The following is a 26,135-nucleotide window of genomic DNA, read 5'->3' as shown; positions in this document are numbered from 1 at the left end:
ACACACACCTTTAGATATGTAACTCACACACCTTTAGATATGTAACTCACACACCTTTAGATATGTAACTCACACACCTTTAGATATGTAACACACACCTTTAGATATGTAACTCACACACCTTTAGATATGTAACACACACCTTTAGATATGTAACACACACACCTTTAGATATGTAACACACACACCTTAGATATGTAACTCACACACCTTAGATATGTGACACACACACCTTTAGATATGTAACTCACACACCTTTAGATATGTAACTCACACACCTTTAGATATGTAACTCACACAACTTTAGATATGTAACACACACCTTTAGATATGTAACTCACACAACTTTAGATATGTAACACACACCTTTAGATGTGTAACACACACCTTTAGATATGTAACACACACCTTTAGATATGTAACTCACACACCTTTAGATATGTAACTCACACCTTTATATATGTAACACACACACCTTAGATATGTAACTCACACCTTTAGATATGTAACACACACATTTAGATATGTAACACACACCTTTAGATATGTAACACACACACCTTTAGATATGTAACACACACAATTATGTAACACACACCTTTAAATATGTAACTCACACACCTTTAGATATGTAACTCACACCTTTAGATATGTAACTCACACACATTTAGATATGTAACACACACCTTTAGATATGTAACACACACCTTTAGATATGTAACTCACACACCTTTAGATATGTAACACACACCTTTAGATATGTAACACACACCTTTAGATATGTAACTCACACACCTTTAGATATGTAACACACACCTTTAGATATGTAACACACACACCTTTAGATATGTAACTCACACACCTTTAGATATGTAACACACACCTTTAGATATGTAACTCACACACCTTTAGATATGTAACACACACACCTTTAGATATGTAACACACACACCTTAGATATGTAACTCACACACCTTAGATATGTGACACACACACCTTTAGATATGTAACTCACACACCTTTAGATATGTAACTCACACACCTTTAGATATGTAACACAGACACCTTTAGATATGTAACTCACACACCTTTAGATATGTAACACACACACCTTTAGATATGTAACACACACCTTTAGATATGTAACACACACACCTTTAGATATGTAACACACACACCTTAGATATGTAACTCACACACATTTAGATATGTAACACACACCTTTAGATGTGTAACTCACACACCTTAGATATGTGACACACACCTTTAGATATGTAACTCACACACCTTTAGATATGTAACTCACACACCTTTAGATATGTAACTCACACACCTTTAGATATGTAACTCACACACCTTTAGATATGTAACACACACCTTTAGATATGTAACACACACACCTTTAGATATGTAACTCACACACCTTTAGATATGTAACTCACACACCTTTAGATATGTAACACACACACCTTTAGATATGTAACACACACACCTTTAGATATGTAACTCACACACCTTTAGATATGTAACACACACCTTTAGATATGTAACACAGACACCTTTAGATATGTAACACACACCTTTAGATATGTAACACAGACACCTTTAGATATGTAACTCACACACCTTGGATATGTAACTCACACCTTAGATATGTGACACACACACCTTTAGATATGTAACACACACACACCTTTAGATATGTAACTCACACACCTTAGATATGTAACTCACACACCTTTAGATATGTAACTCACACACCTTTAGATATGTGACTCACACACCTTTAGATATGTAACTCACACACCTTAGATATGTAACACACACACCTTTAGATATGTAACTCACACACATTTAGATATGTAACACACACACCTTTAGATATGTAACACACACACCTTTAGATATGTAACTCACACACCTTTAGATATGTAACACACACACCTTTAGATATGTAACTCACACACCTTTAGATATGTAACACACCTTTAGATATGTAACTCACACACCTTTAGATATGTAACACACACACACCTTTAGATATGTAACACACACAATTATGTAACACACACACCTTTAGATATGTAACTCACACAACTTTAGATATGTAACTCACACACCTTTAGATATGTAACACATACCTTTAGATATGTAACACACCTTTAGATATGTAACTCACACACCTTTAGATATGTAACACACACACCTTTAGATATGTAACACACACACCTTTGGATATGTAACTCACACACCTTTAGATATGTAACTCACACACCTTTAGATATGTAACACATACCTTTAGATATGTAACACACCTTTAGATATGTAACTCACACACCTTTAGATATGTAACACACACACCTTTAGATATGTAACACACACACCTTTGGATATGTAACTCACACACCTTTAGATATGTAACTCACACACCTTTAGATATGTAACACATACCTTTAGATATGTAACACACCTTTAGATATGTAACTCACACACCTTTAGATATGTAACACACACACATTTAGATATGTAACACACACCTTTAGATATGTAACACACACACCTTTAGATATGTAACTCACACACCTTTAGATATGTAACACACACCTTTAGATATGTAACACACACACCTTTAGATATGTAACACACACAATTATGTAACACACACCTTTAGATATGTAACACACACACCTTTAGATATGTAACTCACACACATTTAGATATGTAACACACACCTTTAGATATGTAACTCACACACCTTTAGATATGTAACACACACCTTTAGATATGTAACACACACACCTTTAGATATGTAACTCACACAATTATGTAACACACACACCTTTAGATATGTAACACACAACTTTAGATATGTAACACACACACACCTTTAGATATGTAACACACACCTTTAGATATGTAACTCACACACCTTTAGATATGTAACACACACCTTTAGATATGTAACACACACACCTTTAGATATGTAACTCACACACCTTTAGATATGTAACACACACCTTTAGATATGTAACACACACCTTTAGATATGTAACACACACACCTTTAGATATGTAACACACACACCTTTAGATATGTAACACACACCTTTAGATATGTAACACACACCTTTAGATATGTAACACACACCTTTAGATATGTAACACACACACCTTTAGATATGTAACTCACACACCTTTAGATATGTAACACACACACCTTTAGATATGTAACTCACACACCTTTAGATATGTAACACACCTTTAGATATGTAACTCACACACCTTTAGATATGTAACACACACACACCTTTAGATATGTAACACACACAATTATGTAACACACACACCTTTAGATATGTAACTCACACAACTTTAGATATGTAACTCACACACCTTTAGATATGTAACACATACCTTTAGATATGTAACACACCTTTAGATATGTAACTCACACACCTTTAGATATGTAACACACACACCTTTAGATATGTAACACACACACCTTTGGATATGTAACTCACACACCTTTAGATATGTAACTCACACACCTTTAGATATGTAACACATACCTTTAGATATGTAACACACCTTTAGATATGTAACTCACACACCTTTAGATATGTAACACACACACCTTTAGATATGTAACACACACACCTTTGGATATGTAACTCACACACCTTTAGATATGTAACTCACACACCTTTAGATATGTAACACATACCTTTAGATATGTAACACACCTTTAGATATGTAACTCACACACCTTTAGATATGTAACACACACACATTTAGATATGTAACACACACCTTTAGATATGTAACACACACACCTTTAGATATGTAACTCACACACCTTTAGATATGTAACACACACCTTTAGATATGTAACACACACACCTTTAGATATGTAACACACACAATTATGTAACACACACCTTTAGATATGTAACACACACACCTTTAGATATGTAACTCACACACATTTAGATATGTAACACACACCTTTAGATATGTAACTCACACACCTTTAGATATGTAACACACACCTTTAGATATGTAACACACACACCTTTAGATATGTAACTCACACAATTATGTAACACACACACCTTTAGATATGTAACACACAACTTTAGATATGTAACACACACACACCTTTAGATATGTAACACACACCTTTAGATATGTAACTCACACACCTTTAGATATGTAACACACACCTTTAGATATGTAACACACACACCTTTAGATATGTAACTCACACACCTTTAGATATGTAACACACACCTTTAGATATGTAACACACACCTTTAGATATGTAACACACACACCTTTAGATATGTAACACACACACCTTTAGATATGTAACACACACCTTTAGATATGTAACACACACCTTTAGATATGTAACACACACCTTTAGATATGTAACACACACACCTTAGATATGTAACTCACACACCTTAGATATGTAACTCACACACCTTTAGATATGTAACACACACACACCTTTAGATATGTAACTCACACACCTTTAGATATGTAACACACACCTTTAGATATGTAACACACACACCTTTAGATATGTAACTCACACACCTTTAGATATGTAACACACACCTTTAGATATGTAACACACACCTTTAGATATGTAACACACACACCTTTAGATATGTAACACACACACCTTAGATATGTAACTCACACACCTTAGATATGTAACTCACACACCTTTAGATATGTAACTCACACACCTTTAGATATGTAACTCACACACCTTTAGATATGTAACACACACACCTTTAGATATGTAACACACACACCTTTAGATATGTAACACACACACCTTTAGATATGTAACTCACACACCTTTAGATATGTAACACACACACCTTTAGATATGTAACACACACACCTTTAGATATGTAACACACACACCTTTAGATATGTAACACAGACACCTTTAGATATGTAACACACACCTTTAGATATGTAACACAGACACCTTTAGATATGTAACACAGACACCTTTAGATATGTAACACACACACCTTTAGATATGTAACACAGACACCTTTAGATATGTAACTCACACACCTTTAGATATGTAACTCACACCTTTAGATATGTAACACACACACCTTTAGATATGTAACACAGACACCTTTAGATATGTAACACACACCTTTAGATATGTAACACAGACACCTTTAGATATGTAACTCACACACCTTAGATATGTAACTCACACACCTTTAGATATGTAACACACACCGTAGATATGTGACACACACACCTTTAGATATGTAACACACACACCTTTAGATATGTAACTCACACCTTAGATATGTGACACACACACCTTTAGATATGTAACACACACACCTTTAGATATGTAACTCACACCTTAGATATGTGACACACACACCTTTAGATATGTAACACACACACCTTTAGATATGTAACTCACACACATTTAGATATGTGACTCACACACCTTTAGATATGTAACACACACACCTTTAGATATGTAACTCACACACCTTTAGATATGTAACACACACCTTTAGATATGTAACACACACCTTTAGATATGTAACACACACACCTTTAGATATGTAACACAGACACCTTTAGATATGTAACACACACCTTTAGATATGTAACACACACACCTTTAGATATGTAACTCACATCCCTTTAGATATGTAACACAGACACCTTTAGATATGTAACTCACACACCTTTAGATATGTAACACAGACACCTTTAGATATGTAACTCACACACCTTTAGATATGTAACACACACACCTTTAGATATGTAACACACACAATTATGTAACACACACCTTTAGATATGTAACTCACACACCTTTAGATATGTAACACACACATTTAGATATGTAACACACACCTTTAGATATGTAACTCACACACCTTTAGATATGTAACACACACCTTTAGATATGTAACACACACACCTTTAGATATGTAACTCACACAATTATGTAACACACACACCTTTAGATATGTAACACACACCTTTAGATATGTAACACACACACACCTTTAGATATGTAACACACACCTTTAGATATGTAACTCACACACCTTTAGATATGTAACACACACCTTTAGATATGTAACACACACACCTTTAGATATGTAACTCACACACCTTTAGATATGTAACACACACCTTTAGATATGTAACACACACCTTTAGATATGTAACACACACACCTTTAGATATGTAACACACACACCTTAGATATGTAACTCACACACCTTAGATATGTAACTCACACACCTTTAGATATGTAACTCACACACCTTTAGATATGTAACTCACACACCTTTAGATATGTAACACACACACCTTTAGATATGTAACACACACACCTTTAGATATGTAACACACACACCTTTAGATATGTAACTCACACACCTTTAGATATGTAACTCACACACCTTTAGATATGTAACACACACACCTTTAGATATGTAACACAGACACCTTTAGATATGTAACACACACCTTTAGATATGTAACACAGACACCTTTAGATATGTAACACACACCTTTAGATATGTAACACAGACACCTTTAGATATGTAACTCACACACCTTTAGATATGTAACACACACCGTAGATATGTGACACACACACCTTTAGATATGTAACACACACACCTTTAGATATGTAACTCACACCTTAGATATGTGACACACACACCTTTAGATATGTAACACACACACCTTTAGATATGTAACTCACACACCTTAGATATGTGACACACACACCTTTAGATATGTAACTCACACACCTTTAGATATGTAACACACACCTTTAGATATGTAACTCACACACCTTTAGATATGTAACTCACACCTTAGATATGTGACACACACACCTTTAGATATGTAACACACACACCTTTAGATATGTAACTCACACACATTTAGATATGTGACTCACACACCTTTAGATATGTAACACACACACCTTTAGATATGTAACTCACACACCTTTAGATATGTAACACACACCTTTAGATATGTAACACACACCTTTAGATATGTAACTCACACACCTTTAGATATGTAACTCACATACCTTTAGATATGTAACACAGACACCTTTAGATATGTAACACACACCTTTAGATATGTAACACACACACCTTTAGATATGTAACACACACCTTTAGATATGTAACTCACACACCTTTAGATATGTAACACACACCTTTAGATATGTAACTCACACACCTTTAGATATGTAACACACACCTTTAGATATGTAACACACACACCTTTAGATATGTAACACACACCTTTAGATATGTAACTCACACACCTTTAGATATGTAACACACACACCTTTAGATATGTGACACACACACCTTTAGATATGTAACACACACACCTTTAGATATGTAACTCACACACCTTTAGATATGTAACACACACACCTTTAGATATGTAACTCACACACATTTAGATATGTAACTCACACACCTTTAGATATGTAACACACACCTTTAGATATGTAACTCACACACATTTAGATATGTAACACACACATTTAGATATGTAACACACACCTTTAGATATGTAACTCACACACCTTTAGATATGTAACTCACACACCTTTAGATATGTAACACACACCTTTAGATATGTAACTCACACACCTTTAGATATGTAACACACACATTTAGATATGTAACACACACCTTTAGATATGTAACACACACACCTTTAGATATGTAACTCACACACCTTTAGATATGTAACTCACACACCTTTAGATATGTAACACACACATTTAGATATGTAACACACACCTTTAGATATGTAACACACACACCTTTAGATATGTAACTCACACACCTTTAGATATGTAACTCACACACCTTTAGATATGTAACACACACACATTTAGATATGTAACTCACACACCTTTAGATATGTAACTCACACCTTTAGATATGTAACTCACACACCTTTAGATATGTAACACACACCTTTAGATATGTAACTCACACACCTTTAGATATGTAACACACACACCTTTAGATATGTAACTCACACACCTTTAGATATGTAACTCACACACCTTTAGATATGTAACTCACACACCTTTAGATATGTAACTCACACACCTTTAGATATGTAACACACACACATTTAGATATGTAACTCACACACCTTTAGATATGTAACACACACCTTTAGATATGTAACTCACACACCTTTAGATATGTAACACACACATTTAGATATGTAACACACACCTTAGATATGTAACTCACACACCTTTAGATATGTAACTCACACACCTTTAGATATGTAACACACACATTTAGATATGTAACTCACACACCTTTAGATATGTAACACACACACCTTTAGATATGTAACACACACCTTTAGATATGTAACACACACACCTTTAGATATGTAACTCACACACCTTTAGATATGTAACTCACACACCTTTAGATATGTAACACACACACCTTAGATATGTAACTCACACACCTTTAGATATGTAACACACACACCTTTAGATATGTAACACACATACCTTTAGATATGTAACACAGACACCTTTAGATATGTAACACACACACCTTTAGATATGTAACACAGACACCTTTAGATATGTAACACACACACCTTTAGATATGTAACTCACACACCTTTAGATATGTAACTCACACACCTTTAGATATGTAACACACACACCTTTAGATATGTAACACACACACCTTTAGATATGTAACCCACACAATTATGTAACACACACCTTTAGATATATAACACACACCTTTAGATATGTAACACGCACCTTTAGATATGTAACACACACACCTTTAGATATGTAACTCACACAATTATGTAACACACACACCTTTAGATTTGTAACTCACACACCTTTAGATATGTAACACACACCTTTAGATATGTAACTCACACACCTTTAGATATGTAACACACACACCTTTAGATATGTAACTCACAGACCTTTAGATATGTAACTCACACCTTTAGATATGTAACTCACACACCTTTAGATATGTAACACACACACCTTTAGATATGTAACACACACAATTATGTAACACACACACCTTTAGATATGTAACACACACCTTTAGATATGTAACACACACATTTAGATATGTAACTCACACAATTATGTAACACACACCTTTAGATATGTAACACACACACCTTTAGATATGTAACTCACACAATTATGTAACACACACCTTTAGATATGTAACTCACACCTTTAGATATGTAACTCACACCTTTAGATATGTAACACACACCTTTAGATATGTAACACACACACCTTTAGATATGTAACACACACACCTTTAGATATGTAACACACACACCTTTAGATATGTAACACACACACCTTTAGATATGTAACTCACACACCTTTAGATATGTAACACACACCTTTAGATATGTAACACACACACCTTTAGATATGTAACACACACACACCTTTAGATATGTAACTCACACACCTTTAGATATGTAACACACACCTTTAGATATGTAACACACACACATTTAGATATGTAACTCACAGACCTTTAGATATGTAACACACACACCTTTAGATATGTAACACACACAATTATGTAACTCACACACCTTTAGATATGTAACTCACACACCTTTAGATATGTAACACACATACCTTTAGATATGTAACACACACAATTATGTAACACACACACCTTTAGATATGTAACACACACCTTTAGATATGTAACACACACATTTAGATATGTAACTCACACAATTATGTAACACACACCTTTAGATATGTAACACACACACCTTTAGATATGTAACTCACACAATTATGTAACACACACCTTTAGATATGTAACTCACACACCTTTAGATATGTAACTCACACCTTTAGATATGTAACACACACACCTTTAGATATGTAACACACACACCTTTAGATATGTAACACACACACCTTTAGATATGTAACACACACACCTTTAGATATGTAACTCACACACCTTTAGATATGTAACACACATTTAGATATGTAACACACACCTTTAGATATGTAACACACACCTTTAGATATGTAACTCACACACCTTTAGATATGTGACTCACACACCTTTAGATATGTAACACACACCTTTAGATATGTAACACACACCTTTAGATATGTGACTCACACACCTTTTAGATATGTAACACACACCTTTAGATATGTAACTCACACACCTTTAGATATGTAACACACACCTTTAGATATGTAACACACACACCTTTAGATATGTAACTCACACACATTTAGATATGTGACTCACACACATTTAGATATGTGACTCACACACCTGTAGATATGTAACACACACACCTTTAGATATGTAACTCACACACATTTAGATATGTAACACACACTTTTAGATATGTAACTCACACACATTTAGATATGTAACACACACTTTTAGATATGTAACTCACACCTTTAGATATGTAACACACACCTTTAGATATGTAACTCACACCTTTAGATATGTAACTCACACACCTTTAGATATGTGACTCACACACCTTTAGATATGTAACACACACACCTTTAGATATGTAACACACACACCTTTAGATATGTGACTCACACACCTTTAGATATGTAACACACACACCTTTAGATATGTAACACACACACCTTTAGATATGTAACACACACACCTTTAGATATGTAACACACACCTTTAGATATGTAACTCACACACCTTTAGATATGTAACACACACACCTTTAGATATGTAACACACACACCTTTAGATATGTAACACACACACCTTTAGATATGTAACACACACACCTTTAGATATGTGACTCACACACCTTTAGATATGTAACTCACACACCTTTAGATATGTAACTCACACAATTATGTAACTCACACACCTTTAGATATGTAACTCACACACCTTTAGATATGTAACTCACACCTTTAGATATGTAACACACACACCTTTAGATATGTAACACACACCTTTAGATATGTGACTCACACACCTTTAGATATGTAACTCACACCTTTAGATATGTAACACACACCTTTAGATATGTGACACACACACCTTTAGATATGTAACTCACACACCTTTAGATATGTAACACACACACCTTTAGATATGTAACTCACACACCTTTAGATATGTGACTCACACACCTTTAGATATGTAACACACACACCTTTAGATATGTAACACACACACCTTTAGATATGTAACTCACACACCTTTAGATATGTAACTCACACACCTTTAGATATGTAACACACACACCTTTAGATATGTAACTCACACACCTTTAGATATGTAACTCACACACCTTTAGATATGTGACTCACACACCTTTAGATATGTAACACAGACACCTTTAGATATGTAACTCACACACCTTTAGATATGTGACTCACACACCTTTAGATATGTAACACACACCTTTAGATATGTAACTCACACACCTTTAGATATGTAACACACACCTTTAGATATGTAACACACACACTTTTAGATATGTAACTCACACACCTTTAGATATGTAACTCACACCTTTAGATATGTAACACACACCTTTAGATATGTAACTCACACCTTTAGATATGTAACTCACACACCTTTAGATATGTAACTCACACACATTTAGATATGTAACTCACACACCTTTAGATATGTAACACACACACCTTTAGATATGTAACACACACACCTTTAGATATGTGACTCACACACCTTTAGATATGTAACACACACACCTTTAGATATGTAACACACACACCTTTAGATATGTAACACACACCTTTAGATATGTAACTCACACACCTTTAGATATGTAACACACACCTTTAGATATGTAACTCACACAATTATGTAACTCACACACCTTTAGATATGTAACTCACACACCTTTAGATATGTAACACACACCTTTAGATATGTGACTCACACACCTTTAGATATGTAACTCACACCTTTAGATATGTAACACACACACCTTTAGATATGTAACTCACACACACCTTTAGATATGTAACTCACACACCTTTAGATATGTAACTCACACACCTTTAGATATGTAACTCACACACCTTTAGATATGTGATTCACACACATTTAGATATGTGACTCACACACCTTTAGATATGTAACACACACACCTTTAGATATGTAACTCACACACCTTTAGATATGTGACTCACACACATTTAGATATGTGACTCACACACCTGTAGATATGTAACACACACACCTTTAGATATGTAACTCACACACATTTAGATATGTAACACACACCTTTAGATATGTGACTCACACACCTTTAGATATGTAACTCACACCTTTAGATATGTAACACACACACCTTTAGATATGTAACTCACACACACCTTTAGATATGTAACTCACACACCTTTAGATATGTAACTCACACACCTTTATATATGTGACTCACACACCTTTAGATATGTAACACACACACCTTTAGATATGTAACTCACACACCTTTAGATATGTGACTCACACACATTTAGATATGTGACTCACACACACCTTTAGATATGTAACACACACCTTTAGATATGTTACTCACACACACCTGTAGATATGTAACTCACATATCTCACTGCTCCACACAGCCCACACACAAACAGAAAGCCATAAAAGACTAATTGAGTGACTTACCATGTGTTGTCCAGGTGGCCAGGATATTGGAGGTGAGTCCGGAGGTGCAGAGGAGGATGGGTGCCCGCTCGGGGATGGAGCTGCTCACTCTGCCACACGGACACCAGCTCCGCCTGGACCTGCTGGAAAGGTGGGGGGTTCATCTGTCATTTTTAACGTTTCCTAATTGTGAACCACTGTATGTCTCATCTCGGAAGTTGTGTACAGCATTGGTTCTCAAACCTTTTCACGTGAAGGACCCCCAAATTGACACGTATGTATTATGTCAGGGACCCACATTTGATTCGATTTAGTTTTAGGGACCCCCATCTGAGAAGATAATTGCTGTTGTACTGTATGTGATTTAGTCCAGACTTTTGTCACAAACTGTCTATAATGTATGTTCGTGGGGAGATAACAGAGGACAGTGATCAGAATAGTCATTCTTATACATCTTTTGGGAAAACTTCTAGTGAATAAAATGTTAGTGAAATTAAATGATTACTAATTTAGCTGGGGACCTCCTGAAACCTCCTCAAGGACCCCGGAGGAAGTAGTGTAGTTGATACAAGGCCATTGGCTTACTCACTGAGTCCCGCGGTCGGAGTTCTGACCCAGTTCCAAGCGGGGTCACAAGACCAAAAAAGTGTTGATCCCCACCATAACCTGCAGGTAAAAGTTGTAAAGTTCTATGTACAAAACACGTGATGTGTAGGAACTAGCCCCATTGTGGGCCATCTTCCAACATGAATCAAGTATAGGCAATGCTCGAGGCACACTGTTTTCTGTGGGTTATGGTGTGGATCAACCCTTTCTTGTCTCCTGACGCCGTTTGCTGCCTGTCTGAAGCTTAGAACTGAGTAGACTTTGAGGCTTTGCATCAACTATACTCAGTGGTGCAGTGGTGGTCCCATGCGGTACCACGCCATCCCAGCACTTTTCTGAGCAGAAGTACGTGCAGTCGCGCACACACAAATTCGTTCACAACTTTCACTCGACTCGTCGCGCCGTGAGCCAAGTAACGGCACTTATCTATCACCTAGTCTTTGCATAATAATAGGATACCAATAGCATAACAAAGAACGAGAAGTGCAAAACCAAAATACAAGCCCTGTGGGGGTTTCCTTGAGCTGTGGAGCTCTCACTATGTGACAAATGGTCTTGACTGGAAGGATGAGGCATTAAGTTGTGCTTCAGAAGAAAACTGTCCTTCTGTAAACTGTAAGTTAGTTACATTGTTAATTTAGTTTGTATTTACTTTTCTAGTTTAAGTTCAATATTGTATCTACAATTACATTTAAAACATTCTTTGTTTTTCAACCATATCTGTTGACAATATAATTTCTTTATATATTGAAGGCTACATCCTGCTACCTTTTTCAGCTTCTCTATTTCAAGGCAATATTTACAAAAACTAAACTAAAACTAGTAATTTCCTATACAAACATGTTTCCTACTATTTATGCATAATAATCATCTGTTCTGTGACTGTGCGCACACGAGGGAACATGTATGTGCGCGCGTGCATGTGGCGTCATTTAAACAGTGTACAGGCACTTCTGATATTACGACTGCACCCCTGACTATACTGGAAATTTTTTCACATCACTTCATATCCAAAGATTATCCCTTTAATGCATTCAATGGTGATTATAAACTTGGGTTTAACTTTTAAACTGTGAATCTTTGTGAGGTATGTCATGTGGAAAGCATACATGAAATGGGTGGTTTAAGTATTTCAACCACAAAATTACCTTTGCTCTCACCCCCCGCCCCCCAACCTTCTCTTCCTTCTTTCCATCCTCTACAGGTTCCACACCATGTCCATCATGCTAGCTGTGGATATCCTGGGGTGTACAGGCAACACGGAGGAGAGAGCTGCCCTGCTGCACAAGGCCATCCAGATAGCTGCTGAGCTCAAGAGCAACCTGGGGAACATGTTTGGCTTTGCTGCCATTATGAAAGCTCTAGAGCTGCCACAGGTAAACACCAACCACACAGGCCGGACTTGTGACATGAACTCTATTAAAATCCATCTTAGGGGCACTTAGGTTTTTTTTTAGAGCCTATATCGCTAGATGTCCTTGTATCAAAGGCTATAGGGAGGTGTAGTGGTTACGTCATTGTTGTTTCCGGCCGGTCCACCTCGCTTGAAATTGCAATGTATTTCCAATGGACACATTTCTAAATTGTCTCGTTTAAAACAAATAAAGCATGAACATTGGCATGGTGTACCTTTCTGTGTGTATTCATCCACAATCTATAGCTCAACGTGAAACTAATGCAATTAATCGTAAAATAATTACGTATGGTTTTATTTCAACCAAAAATGCTTAACTCATTGGACGCCACGCATTAGCCTCATCCTGTAGTAGTAGCTACCGCCACCGCTGTAAACGGTGGGAGTCACTCACCTTGTTTGCAGGGCTATAACTATTTAAAAATTATAGCTATATATGCAATACTATGGCCCATTTGACATCGAGTATCTATCGTTCAAGATGTGAAAAAGGAATCTTTTTTCCATCCATACATTCTCATTTTATACCGTGGTGAATATAAGTATGGTTTTAGAGTGGTCTAGGGTAATTCCTGGGAGGCTAGTAATAGCCCGCGACACATATTATACTTAATCCATTGGCATTTCGTCCCTATACACGCTACAATTAAAAATTCAAATGCATATGATCGGTATATTATGTTCCATCATGCATGCATGAAAGGGGGGGGGGTCGTTTCTGATTAATTGTCAATAACGGCATTCGTTAGTACAACAGCATACGCTGATCAGGGCGATGGCTATGAAAACAATGGACAACCAAGCTGAAATTGACATTAAATCGCTCTTACCTGTGGCCGGACTCCAAAAAGAATATTCCAATTATTTGATTGCTATCTGCTAGATCGTATGTCCATTTGGCCCACGCCATAACCCCCAACAGCATAATGAATCTGGCGTCCCGAAAGCGATTCAATGCGATCGGGTATACCCCTCGGTCCATGTTACTTAAAAACTCTGCCCGGAGAAATTTCACTGATACACAGAGCCATACAGAGTCAGAAAGGAAGTGCGACATCGGCCGCATACCAACAGGCGGCGGTATTGGACCGTTGCGATCTCAGACACATTGCCACACAGTACCACAGCCTACCTGGATGATTTATGAATGGAAATAGCGAATAAAAGAAATAACGATCCAATAACGAGTATACTCATTACTCATGAGTTAAAGGTCCCCTATTGTAAAAATGGCCTTTTCCAGTGTTTTGCATTGTTTTCAAGCAATGTGGGGTTGTACCAACACTGACTAAATGTGAAATCTGTACCAAGTCCCGTTTCTGCAGTTCAGCTGAGACAATAACGCCCCCCACTGAAACAAGCCATTCTGAATTGACTCGATCTGTGACGCGGTTTCGACAGCAGAGTTGCCACCTTCAGCTGTTCCACTGTCAGCGCTTCCTCAAAGGTGTTCGACAGTGTTCCTAATCGTTTCCTAATGATATCGTGCTCCACAAGCAATGGGCCAGGGCAGTGGCAGTTTTTGGGCTACACGCTGTTGTTCAGGAGACTCAGCCGCGGCTGAGATGAGACTCTTGCTTTACCGGCAGCGCTTCTCTCCTTTCATCTCTCCCTCTCACAGACACACACACACACACACACTCGCAGAACAGGCAGCGCTTCTCTCCTCTCGTCTCACAGACACACACACTCGCCCAACTTACGCCACGTACATGCACATACACACACACACACACACACACACACACACACACACACACACACACACACACACACACACACACACACACACACACACACACACACACAGAGACGGAGCTGGTGTGTGTGTGCGCTTTGAAAAGGTTCCTCCATCCTAGTGTATCTGCCAGTGCAGGTGGGTGACTGTCAATCAAAGCGCATTGCGAGTATGGGCGGAGCCCAGCCAAAAACAGCTTGTACTTTGGTTAAATATACAAAACAATGAATTTAATTGAAAAAACCCTTACAGATGTGTTCCATAGACTCACAGGAATTGTGTAAAATTGCCCAAATAGTGAACAATAGGGGACCTTTAAACAATAATGTTAGTGATAAAAGGGAACTCATTTTGTGCAAAAATGGAAAGCTTGCCAATGTTCATGAGGCAGAATTATTATAATAGCCGAGATAATACATTTTCCCAATGAGAAATCCCTATACGGGTGGACCGTGCGGGAAACTAAAGTGACGTCAGACTACACCTCCCTATAATGGTTGCACTTGTTTCAATGCAACTTTTATCTTCTGATCTTTCCTGGACGCATTAACTGTCAGCTCTGGACGGTCTCAAATCCAGTTTCACTTGCATTGTAATCTGATGACGGGCCAGAAGTAGTCAGGCTTTCATTGTGATTGGAATTCTACATAGTCTGGACGCAGTCCGGCTTCAATGTGTATGACCATGTTAAGAGATGAAAGGGAAGAGTGGGAAAACCGAATGTGGTCACAATCAGATCTCAAAGTAAAATAACAACTGTAACCATACTAGCCAAAAGCTCTGAAAATAAATATCAGACTGGAATTACTATGTAAACAAAGCCAGTAAAGTGGCAACAGTGTTTCAAGTGAGGGTGCCTGAAACCTGGGACCGCCGTGTGAAGCCCTGGGACCGTCACGTGAAGCCTGGGACCGCCGTGTGAAGCCTGGGACCGCCGTGTGAAGCCTGGGACCGCCGTATGAAGCTCTGGGACCGCCGTGTGAAGCCTGGGACCGCCGTGTGAAGCCCTGGGACCGCCGTGTGAAGCCTGGGACCGTCATGTGAAGCCCTGGGACCGCCGTGTGAAGCCTGGGACCGTCATGTGAAGCCCTGGGACCGCCGTGTGAAGCCCTGGGACCGCCGTGTGAAGCCTGGGACCGCCGTGTGAAGCCCTGGGACCGTCATGTGAAGCCCTGGGACCGCCGTGTGAAGCCTGGGACCGTCGTGTGAAGCCCTGGGACCGCCGTGTGAAGCCTGGGACCGTCATGTGAAGCCCTGGGACCGCCGTGTGAAGCCTGGGACCGTCGTGTGAAGCCTGGGACCGTCGTGTGAAGCCTGGGACCGTCGTGTGAAGCCCTGGGACCGTCGTGTGAAACCTGGGACCGTCACGTGAAGCCCTGGGACCGTCATGTGAAGCCTGGGACCGTCATGTGAAGCCTGGGACCGTCGTGTGAAGCCTGGGACCGCCGTGTGAAGCCCTGGGACCGTCGTGTGAAGCCCTGGGACCGCCGTGTGAAGCCTGGGACCGTCATGTGAAGCCCTGGGACCGCCGTGTGAAGCCTGGGACCGTCCTGTGAAGCCTGGGACCGTCGTGTGAAGCCCTGGGACCGTCGTGTGAAACCTGGGACCGTCACGTGAAGCCCTGGGACCGTAATGTGAAGCCTGGGACCGTCATGTGAAGCCTGGGACCGTCATGTGAAGCCTGGGACCGTCGTGTGAAGCCTGGGACCGCCGTGTGAAGCCTGGGACCGCCGTGTGAAGCCCTGGGACCGCCGTGTGAAGCCTGGGACAGGTCACGTGAAGCCTGGGACCGCCGTGTGAAGCCTGGGACCGTCGTGTGAAGCCTGGGACCGCCGTGTGAAGCCCTGGGACCGTCACGTGAAGCCCTGGGACCGCCGTGTGAAGCCCTGGGACCGTTGTGTGAAGCCCTGGGACCGCCGTGTGAAGCCTGGGACCGCCATGTGAAGCCCTGGGACCGTCGTGTGAAGCCTGGGACCGTCACGTGAAGCCTGGGACCGTCGTGTGAAGCCTGGGACCGTCACGTGAAGCCTGGGACTGTCACGTGAAGCCTGGGACCGTCATGTGAAGCCCTGGGACCGTCGTGTGAAGCCCTGGGACCGTCATGTGAAGCCCTGGGACCGTCATGTGAAGCCCTGGGACCGCCGTGTGAAGCCTGGGACCGTCATGTGAAGCCTGGGACCGTTGTGTGAAGCCTGGGACCGTTGTGTGAAGCCTGGGACCGCCGTGTGAAGCCTGGGACCGTCATGTGAAGCCTGGGACTGTCGTGTGAAGCCCTGGGACCGTCGTGTGAAGCCTGGGACCGTCATGTGAAGCCTGGGACCGTCACGTGAAGCCTGGGACCGTCATGTGAAGCCTGGGACCGTCATGTGAAGCCTGGGACCGTCACGTGAAGCCTGGGACCGTCATGTGAAGCCTGGGACCGTCATGTGAAGCCTGGGACCGTCATGTGAAGCCCTGGGACCGCTGTGTGAAGCCTGGGACCGCTGTGTGAAGCCTGGGACCGTCGTGTGAAGCCCGGGACCGTCACGTGAAGCCTGGGACCGTCATGTGAAGCCTGGGACCGTCGTGTGAAGCCTGGGACCGTCACGTGAAGCCTGGGACTGTCACGTGAAGCCTGGGACCGTCATGTGAAGCCCTGGGACCGTCGTGTGAAGCCCTGGGACCGTCATGTGAAGCCCTGGGACCGTCATGTGAAGCCCTGGGACCGCCGTGTGAAGCCTGGGACCGTCGTGTGAAGCCTGGGACCGTTGTGTGAAGCCTGGGACCGTCGTGTGAAGCCTGGGACCGCCGTGTGAAGCCTGGGACCGTCATGTGAAGCCTGGGACCGTCGTGTGAAGCCCTGGGACCGTCGTGTGAAACCTGGGACCCTCGTGTGAAGCCTGGGACCGTCGTGTGAAGCCTGGGACCGTCATGTGAAGCCTGGGACCGTCACGTGAAGCCTGGGACCATCATGTGAAGCCTGGGACCGTCATGTGAAGCCTGGGACCGTCATGTGAAGCCTGGGACCGTCACGTGAAGCCTGGGACCGTCATGTGAAGCCTGGGACCGTCATGTGAAGCCCTGGGACCGCTGTGTGAAGCCTGGGACCGTCGTGTGAAGCCCTGGGACCGCCGTGTGAAGCCTGGGACCGTCATGTGAAGCCCTGGGACCGCCATGTGAAGCCTGGGACCGCCGTGTGAAGCCTGGGACCGTCGTGTGAAGCCCTGGGACCGCCGTGTGAAGCCTGGGACCGTCGTGTGAAGCCTGGGACCGTCGTGTGAAGCCTGGGACCGTTGTGTGAAGCCCTGGGACCGCCGTGTGAAGCCCTGGGACCGCCGTGTGAAGCCTGGGACCGTCGTGTGAAGCCTGGGACCGTCATGTGAAGCCCTGAGACCGTCGTGTGAAACCTGGGACCGTCGTGTGAAACCTGGGACCGCCACGTGATGCCCTGGGACCGCCGTGTGAAGCCTGGGACCGTCGTGTGAAGCGCTGGGACCGCCGTGTGAAGCCTGGGACTGTCATGTGAAGCCTGGGACCGCCGTGTGAAGCCCTGGGACCGTCACGTGAAGCCCTGGGACCGTCATGTGAAGCCCTGGGACCGCCGTGTGAAGCCTGGGACCGCCGTGTGAAGCCTGGGACCGCCGTGTGAAGCCTGGGACCGTCATGTGAAGCCCTGGGACCGCCGTGTGAAGCCTGGGACCGTCACGTGAAGCCTGGGACCGTCATGTGAAGCCCTGGGACCGCCGTGTGAAGCCTGGGACCGTCGTGTGAAGCCTGGGACCGTCATGTGAAGCCTGGGATGTCATGTGAAGCCTGGGACCGTCGTGTGAAGCCTGGGACCGTCACGTGAAGCCTGGGACCGTTGCACCTGGGACCACCGTGTGAAGCCTGAAGCCTGGGACCGTCGTGTGAAGCCTGGGACCGTCGTGTGAAGCCTGGGACCGTCGTGTGAAGCCTGGGACCGAGAATGTCTCTCAGTCATCCACTGAGTTCAAATGGAGTGATTCAGCTATTTTAAACCCTGTCCAGGAGTGGACTACTATGCAGGGTTAAGTGCATCTGTGAGGTCCTGGTTCCAATTCAATATAGCTTGAAGGACATTGTACAACCCTTTTACTACATACTTATATTGTACAATGACCGTGTGCACCTTCACACACATATACTTTTATACACAAACACGTAAAGGATTTATGAAGGAAAACCTTTCACCCATATGCATATTGGGGTCTTTCTCCTCATGTTGGCTCAAAGACAAAACACATTCAATCACAAGTTATGCGGTTTTACATACTGTATGTGTGTATATAGGAGCTCGGCTGTAGAACTGCCACAGACAAACAGAAATCACACACATCTCATCACAGTACATCCATTAAAACATAGGGAATTGGTCCCACATCATTTTGACTCAAGTGCCAATGCTCAGCAAGCTGTGCATTTGTACCAAGCGCCTGTGAGCAGAGGAGAGCGTGACATTTGGAAGTCACCAGCATTCTGTTAGAGTACATTGATATTGATTCATGGCGATGCTTCACCTCTCAGGTCTCCCGTCTGGAGAAGACGTGGACGGCGCTGCGTCAGCGACACACAGAGGGAGCGATCCTCTACGAGAAGACTCTGAAACCCTTCCTGAAGAGCCTGAACAATGGCAAAGGTAACACTTTGATCCTCTAACCTTTTTTGAACCAAGATCTACTTTTTAATTTACCACCTAGCCGAGAGCTACCAGCCAAAATTTGACCTACTCTCGGCTAGTATTAGTATTAATAGTATTAATAATACCCATTCAATATGCACATGACAGAACATATTATATGGCATAATGAACACAAATCTGTCAGTGCCGAGTCCGACCTCATCTTAAATAACAAACAGCATTGCTTGTTGTAGTTAACAAAGAGAGGCAGAGTAGATTTTGCACCCAAAAAAAAAAAAAAAAAATTAATTATAATCACATTTTATTAATCGAGATCTACTTGAAATCAGCCCGCGATCTACCTGTCGATCGCGATCGACTGGTTGGGCACCACTGCTCTATGAGAAGACTCTCAAAGGTAACACTTTGATCCTCTATGAGAAGACTCTCAAAGGTAACACTTTGATCCTCTATGAGAAGACTCTCAAAGGTAACACTTTGTCATCTCTCAGAAATTTGAATACTATAATGTATGTACATGTGCAGCTCGATAAATTAGAATATCGTGGAAAAGTCATTTTATTTCAGTAATTCAATTCAAAAAGCGAAACTCTCGTAGATTATAGATTCATTACACACAGTGAAATATTTCGAGCCTTTATTTGTTTTAATTTGGATGATTATGGCTTACAGCTCATGAAAGCCCCAAATTCTGTATCACCAATAAAAAAAATTAAATAGATGTATTTTTCTTTTGTATATAGAAATGTCGGATGAATGTTCATGCATGTTCACTCAGTACTTGGTTGGGGCTCCTTTTGCACAAATGACTGCATCAATACAGCTAAATATATAGACTTTTCCACGATATTCTAATATCATAGTATTCAAAATGATAGGGTGCAGAGGTCCATTCCAATAATGAAGTAATGTAATCTCCAATTATGGCTTTATCTAGAAACAAATGCCATACATAGTTTAGCCTTTATGGTGGCAAAGCTATCAGTTAAAGAAAATGCAAACAACTGGTCTTCATCAGGGCATAAGAAAGGTGCACCTTTTACTTATACAAGACTCCTCATCACAGGTGCCCAGTAGAGGACAAACCCATCTCATTACCAAGTCACCTATCAATCAACCCGGGAGCATATTAGATCAGAAAACTGAACCACGAGAACCGTTTGGATTCACATTGACTTGATGCTCTTGATTACTGCAGGTCTAAAAGAGGATATTGAATTCATGAGTATGCAGAGGAATCTGAGAATCAAATGACTCATTGTCATTTATCTTGTCCTCTGTGAGGAATAACTGCACGCCTCCTATTTATAGAGATGTCCCTTATATTCTTGTTTTTGTATATTTTTGTATATACTTGTTTTATTCAGTGTCATGTTGTGACTTTATCGATTTTCTGATTCATTTTTGGATTGATCGATTGCTTGATTGATAGACGACATGGTGGTAATGAGATGGGCTTGTCCTCTACTGGGCACCTGTGGTGATGATGAGCCCTTTATAAGTAAAGGGTGACCCCGTAGCACCTTAGTTATGCCTTGATGAAGACCAGCTGGTCGAAACATGTAAAAGAAAAATGATGTAGCAGTGCCACAATAAAGGCTTTTTTAAATTATTCCTAGTGCCCGAGATCCTTCTTCTTGTTCCAGTTGTCTTTTCCCACCCAAAGTTCCAAGAGCGCCTGATGACTTTTGTGCATTGTGCTGAGTAAGGACTCTACCGTTTGACAACATCATCGATGAGATGATAAAATATGGCGAGGGGTCCAAAATGTACCATTTATATTGTTTACGTGTTGTTTTCCACATCTGTGTATGGTAATTATTAAGTAGAAGTAAGTACTTTTTAGCATTTAGCATTTTAGCATTTAGCATTTTTTTTTATTATATATTAGATTAGAATTAGATTATTGGATTATTAGATTATATATTGCATATATTTAGCATTTAAGCATTTCGTTTTGTTTAGATTATATATTAGATTAGATTTAGATGATTGGATTATTAGATTATATGTAACTATTTATTGTAGGGCAAATATAACTGAGAGGGCATACATACCCTCATTTCACACCTTGTTGCCCATATGCACATGTCCTCCAGAGTTAATTATATTGATTTGTTATATTGTTTACACTGCTTTTTTACTACCTGTATCTCCCCTCCCCCCTCCCCCATGCTGCTATGATGCCTGAATTTCCCCAAGGGGATCAATAAAGGAATATCTTATCTTATCTCACAAGCAAGTACTAACTAATTTCTCTTTCTACTATCTGTCTGTACCCCCTCCCCCCTTCTCTCTCTTTCTCCCTCTCTCTCTCCCTCTGTCTTTCTCAGAGAGCTGTCCGCTATCCAACACCTCTTTTCCCCACATAGTGCCCCTCCTGTCGCTCCTGGAAAAGAGTGTGGCAGTGGGGGATGGGGCCGAGCCTTGGGAGACGGTGGAGGTGGGGGTGGATGTGGTTATGTGCCATCTGGGGGCAGCGCGCACCATCGCACAGATGGGTGGGGTCTATCGCTGCAACATCGAAACCAAATTACGAGGTAAGGGTGACGAGTGGCCTGGTCACACACAAACACACCAAAACTACCTCCTGGTCAATAAGTAACGTGCCATTTGGCAAACAGTTTTATCCAAACAAACCACCTTACAGTATTCTGAGTGTGTGTTAGTTAGTACCATGCTCTAACTATTGAGCTGCAGGACCATTGACGAGTAATATCAGAAACACTTTTACATGGCATGTGAATAACATTGTAGCCTACATTTTCAGATGATTTGGTTTGTGGTTTGATTGATTGATTGATTGAAAACTTTATTAACAGATTGCAGAATGGGTACAATACAGTACGGCTCAATGCAAACAATTGTTAAGGGGATGCAGACCAGAAAATGACTTTTGTCTTGTTTACATCAGGGTACCCCATTTTCAATTCATCATGACATTTATGACATACATGACATACAACACATGTTTTGTGTGCGTGGAATTGCTATAATAATAATAATAATAATAATAATAATAATAATAATAATAATAATAATAATAATAATAATAATAATAATATTAGTAGTAGTAGCATTGTTGTTACTATGTATGTATGTATGTATGTATGTATGTATGTATGTATGTATGTATGTATGTATGTATGTATGTATGTATGTATGTATGTATGTATGTATGTATGTATGTATGTATGTATGTATGTATGTATGTATGTATGTATGTATGTATGTATGTATGTATGTATGTATGTATGTATGATGAACTGAAAATGGGGGACCCTGATGTAAACAAGACGAAAGACTTTCTCTGGTCTGCATCCCCTTAACAATTGTGTGTATTGAGCCGTACTGTATTGTACCCATTCTGCAATCTGTTAATAAAATATCCAATCAATCAATCAATCAAACTACTACTACTACTACTACTACTACTACTTTAGTTCTTGTAATGTGTGTGTTGCTGTGGTCCTGCAGGTTTCCAGGAGCGGCCCGAGGTTCTGGAGCTCTTCCGCACAGAGTTTCAAATGAGGCTGCTGTGGGGGAGTCGGGGGGCGGCGGAGAACCAGGTTCAGCGCTACGCCAAGTTTGACCAGGTGTTGACCGCCTTGTCCAACAAGCTGGAGCCACAGACCCCGCCACGCTGACCCTCAGCCCTTACCTCTTAACCCACTGTATAATGATTTTAGACTGCAGCTATATGGACCATGGAACCAGAGGGTTATTGTCAGTCAGACACTATAGTGGTCAAGATGAAGTGTTGACGTGATTGAATAGATGTCAGTAGATGCTATGGTACGAGGTATGACAGAACTGTTGAAGTTAAAGGGCACAAATGAAGAAGTACTCCACAAGCCAGAAGAGGGGGATTTTCACTGTTTTGAAGTGTACTTATTAATGTTCTGTATACTGGGGCTGCTTTGCTTTCAAATGTGTAATGTTCACACACACACACACTTTCACATAAACTTGGATGAAACCTGTATTAAATGAGTAAATCATATCTTCTCATGGCCAGTCAAAGGTTTCTCCACCCCCTCGCTCCATCAAATACTACCTGTATTCACATGAGGACTGCAAAAGGTCATGGTCTGCCTTGCTTTTAATGCCTATGAGGCGGTGCCTTGTTTAGGTATGAGGGAGTCTTTGCTTAATGTAAATACATGTTTTAAAGTTTGCCTGAAGGCTGTGCCTTCCCTGTCATGAGGCTGTTGTTAAAGCATCCTTGTTACTAAATGTGAAATATAATCTATGCAAGCCTAATATAGTTCATTTTCAATAGCATTGTTTGCCAAAAAAATCCTATTGCTTATCAGTACTGTTTCGCCATTGTTTGTGTTCTACCCATTATGTTGGGCAAAATGGTTAAAGGGGCAGTTCAGAATTTCATGCAGGAACTATTTTCTACAGAAGTATACCCCGATTCATTATTATGGGGAGTGTAGTTCAGTAAAAAAAAATGCCTACAGGAAACTGCTCACAGCAAGGTCTGTTAATTATTTTCAGTAACCGGGTCATGGGAGGGCTTTGAGTGACATTGAGTATCATATCAGAGTAACATACCAGAGACCAGGTTATTGGTGTGATATAGGTTGGCATACAAATACTAAGAAGTTATATTAACCTATAGTATGGTGTTAGTTGTGTACACATTATAATGTGTGTAATAACAATGCAAAGAGTTAACATGTCTAACTCAATGTCAAACCAATGTAATTTGTAAAGCCCTTACGACCCGTTGTAACCAAGCATTTAAAAACCTGATGCACTTGTGTTGGCTTCAAAGGTACTCTATTAAATGAAATATTAATTTGTAAAGACTATCCTTCATAGCATGAATTAATTTGCTGTTATAATAAAGGCTATATCAAATGTTATATAATCGATCATATTATATTGTCTAAAAATATATGATCCCCTGTAGACAAATTCGTTTTATTCGTGTAGCTGTATGTTTTGACATTTCTGTAATAAAAAAAACATAATATATACATAA

General features: G+C 40.4%; 1 protein-coding gene across 1 annotated transcript in view; it reads left to right on the top strand.

The window, feature by feature from the left end:
- The window catches only part of sh2d3cb (SH2 domain containing 3Cb), a 69,186-nt gene extending 43,072 nt beyond the window's left edge, over positions 1-26,114 (top strand). The window contains exons 7-11 of the mRNA XM_084337956.1: positions 12,778-12,893; positions 14,553-14,724; positions 21,025-21,136; positions 23,473-23,679; positions 24,617-26,114. Of these exons, the coding sequence (XP_084194082.1) occupies positions 12,778-12,893; positions 14,553-14,724; positions 21,025-21,136; positions 23,473-23,679; positions 24,617-24,786 (777 nt within the window). The 3' untranslated portion in view covers positions 24,787-26,114. The remainder of the gene's footprint in view (positions 1-12,777; positions 12,894-14,552; positions 14,725-21,024; positions 21,137-23,472; positions 23,680-24,616) is intronic.
- Positions 26,115-26,135: the final 21 nt, after the last annotated feature.

The sequence above is a fragment of the Notolepis coatsorum genome (assembly GCF_963971535.1).
Source record: "Notolepis coatsorum genome assembly, chromosome: 2".
Classification (NCBI taxonomy): domain Eukaryota; kingdom Metazoa; phylum Chordata; class Actinopteri; order Aulopiformes; family Paralepididae; genus Notolepis; species Notolepis coatsorum.
The sequence above is the reverse complement of the archived record's forward strand: the minus strand, read 5'-3'. Positions and strand labels throughout refer to the sequence as shown.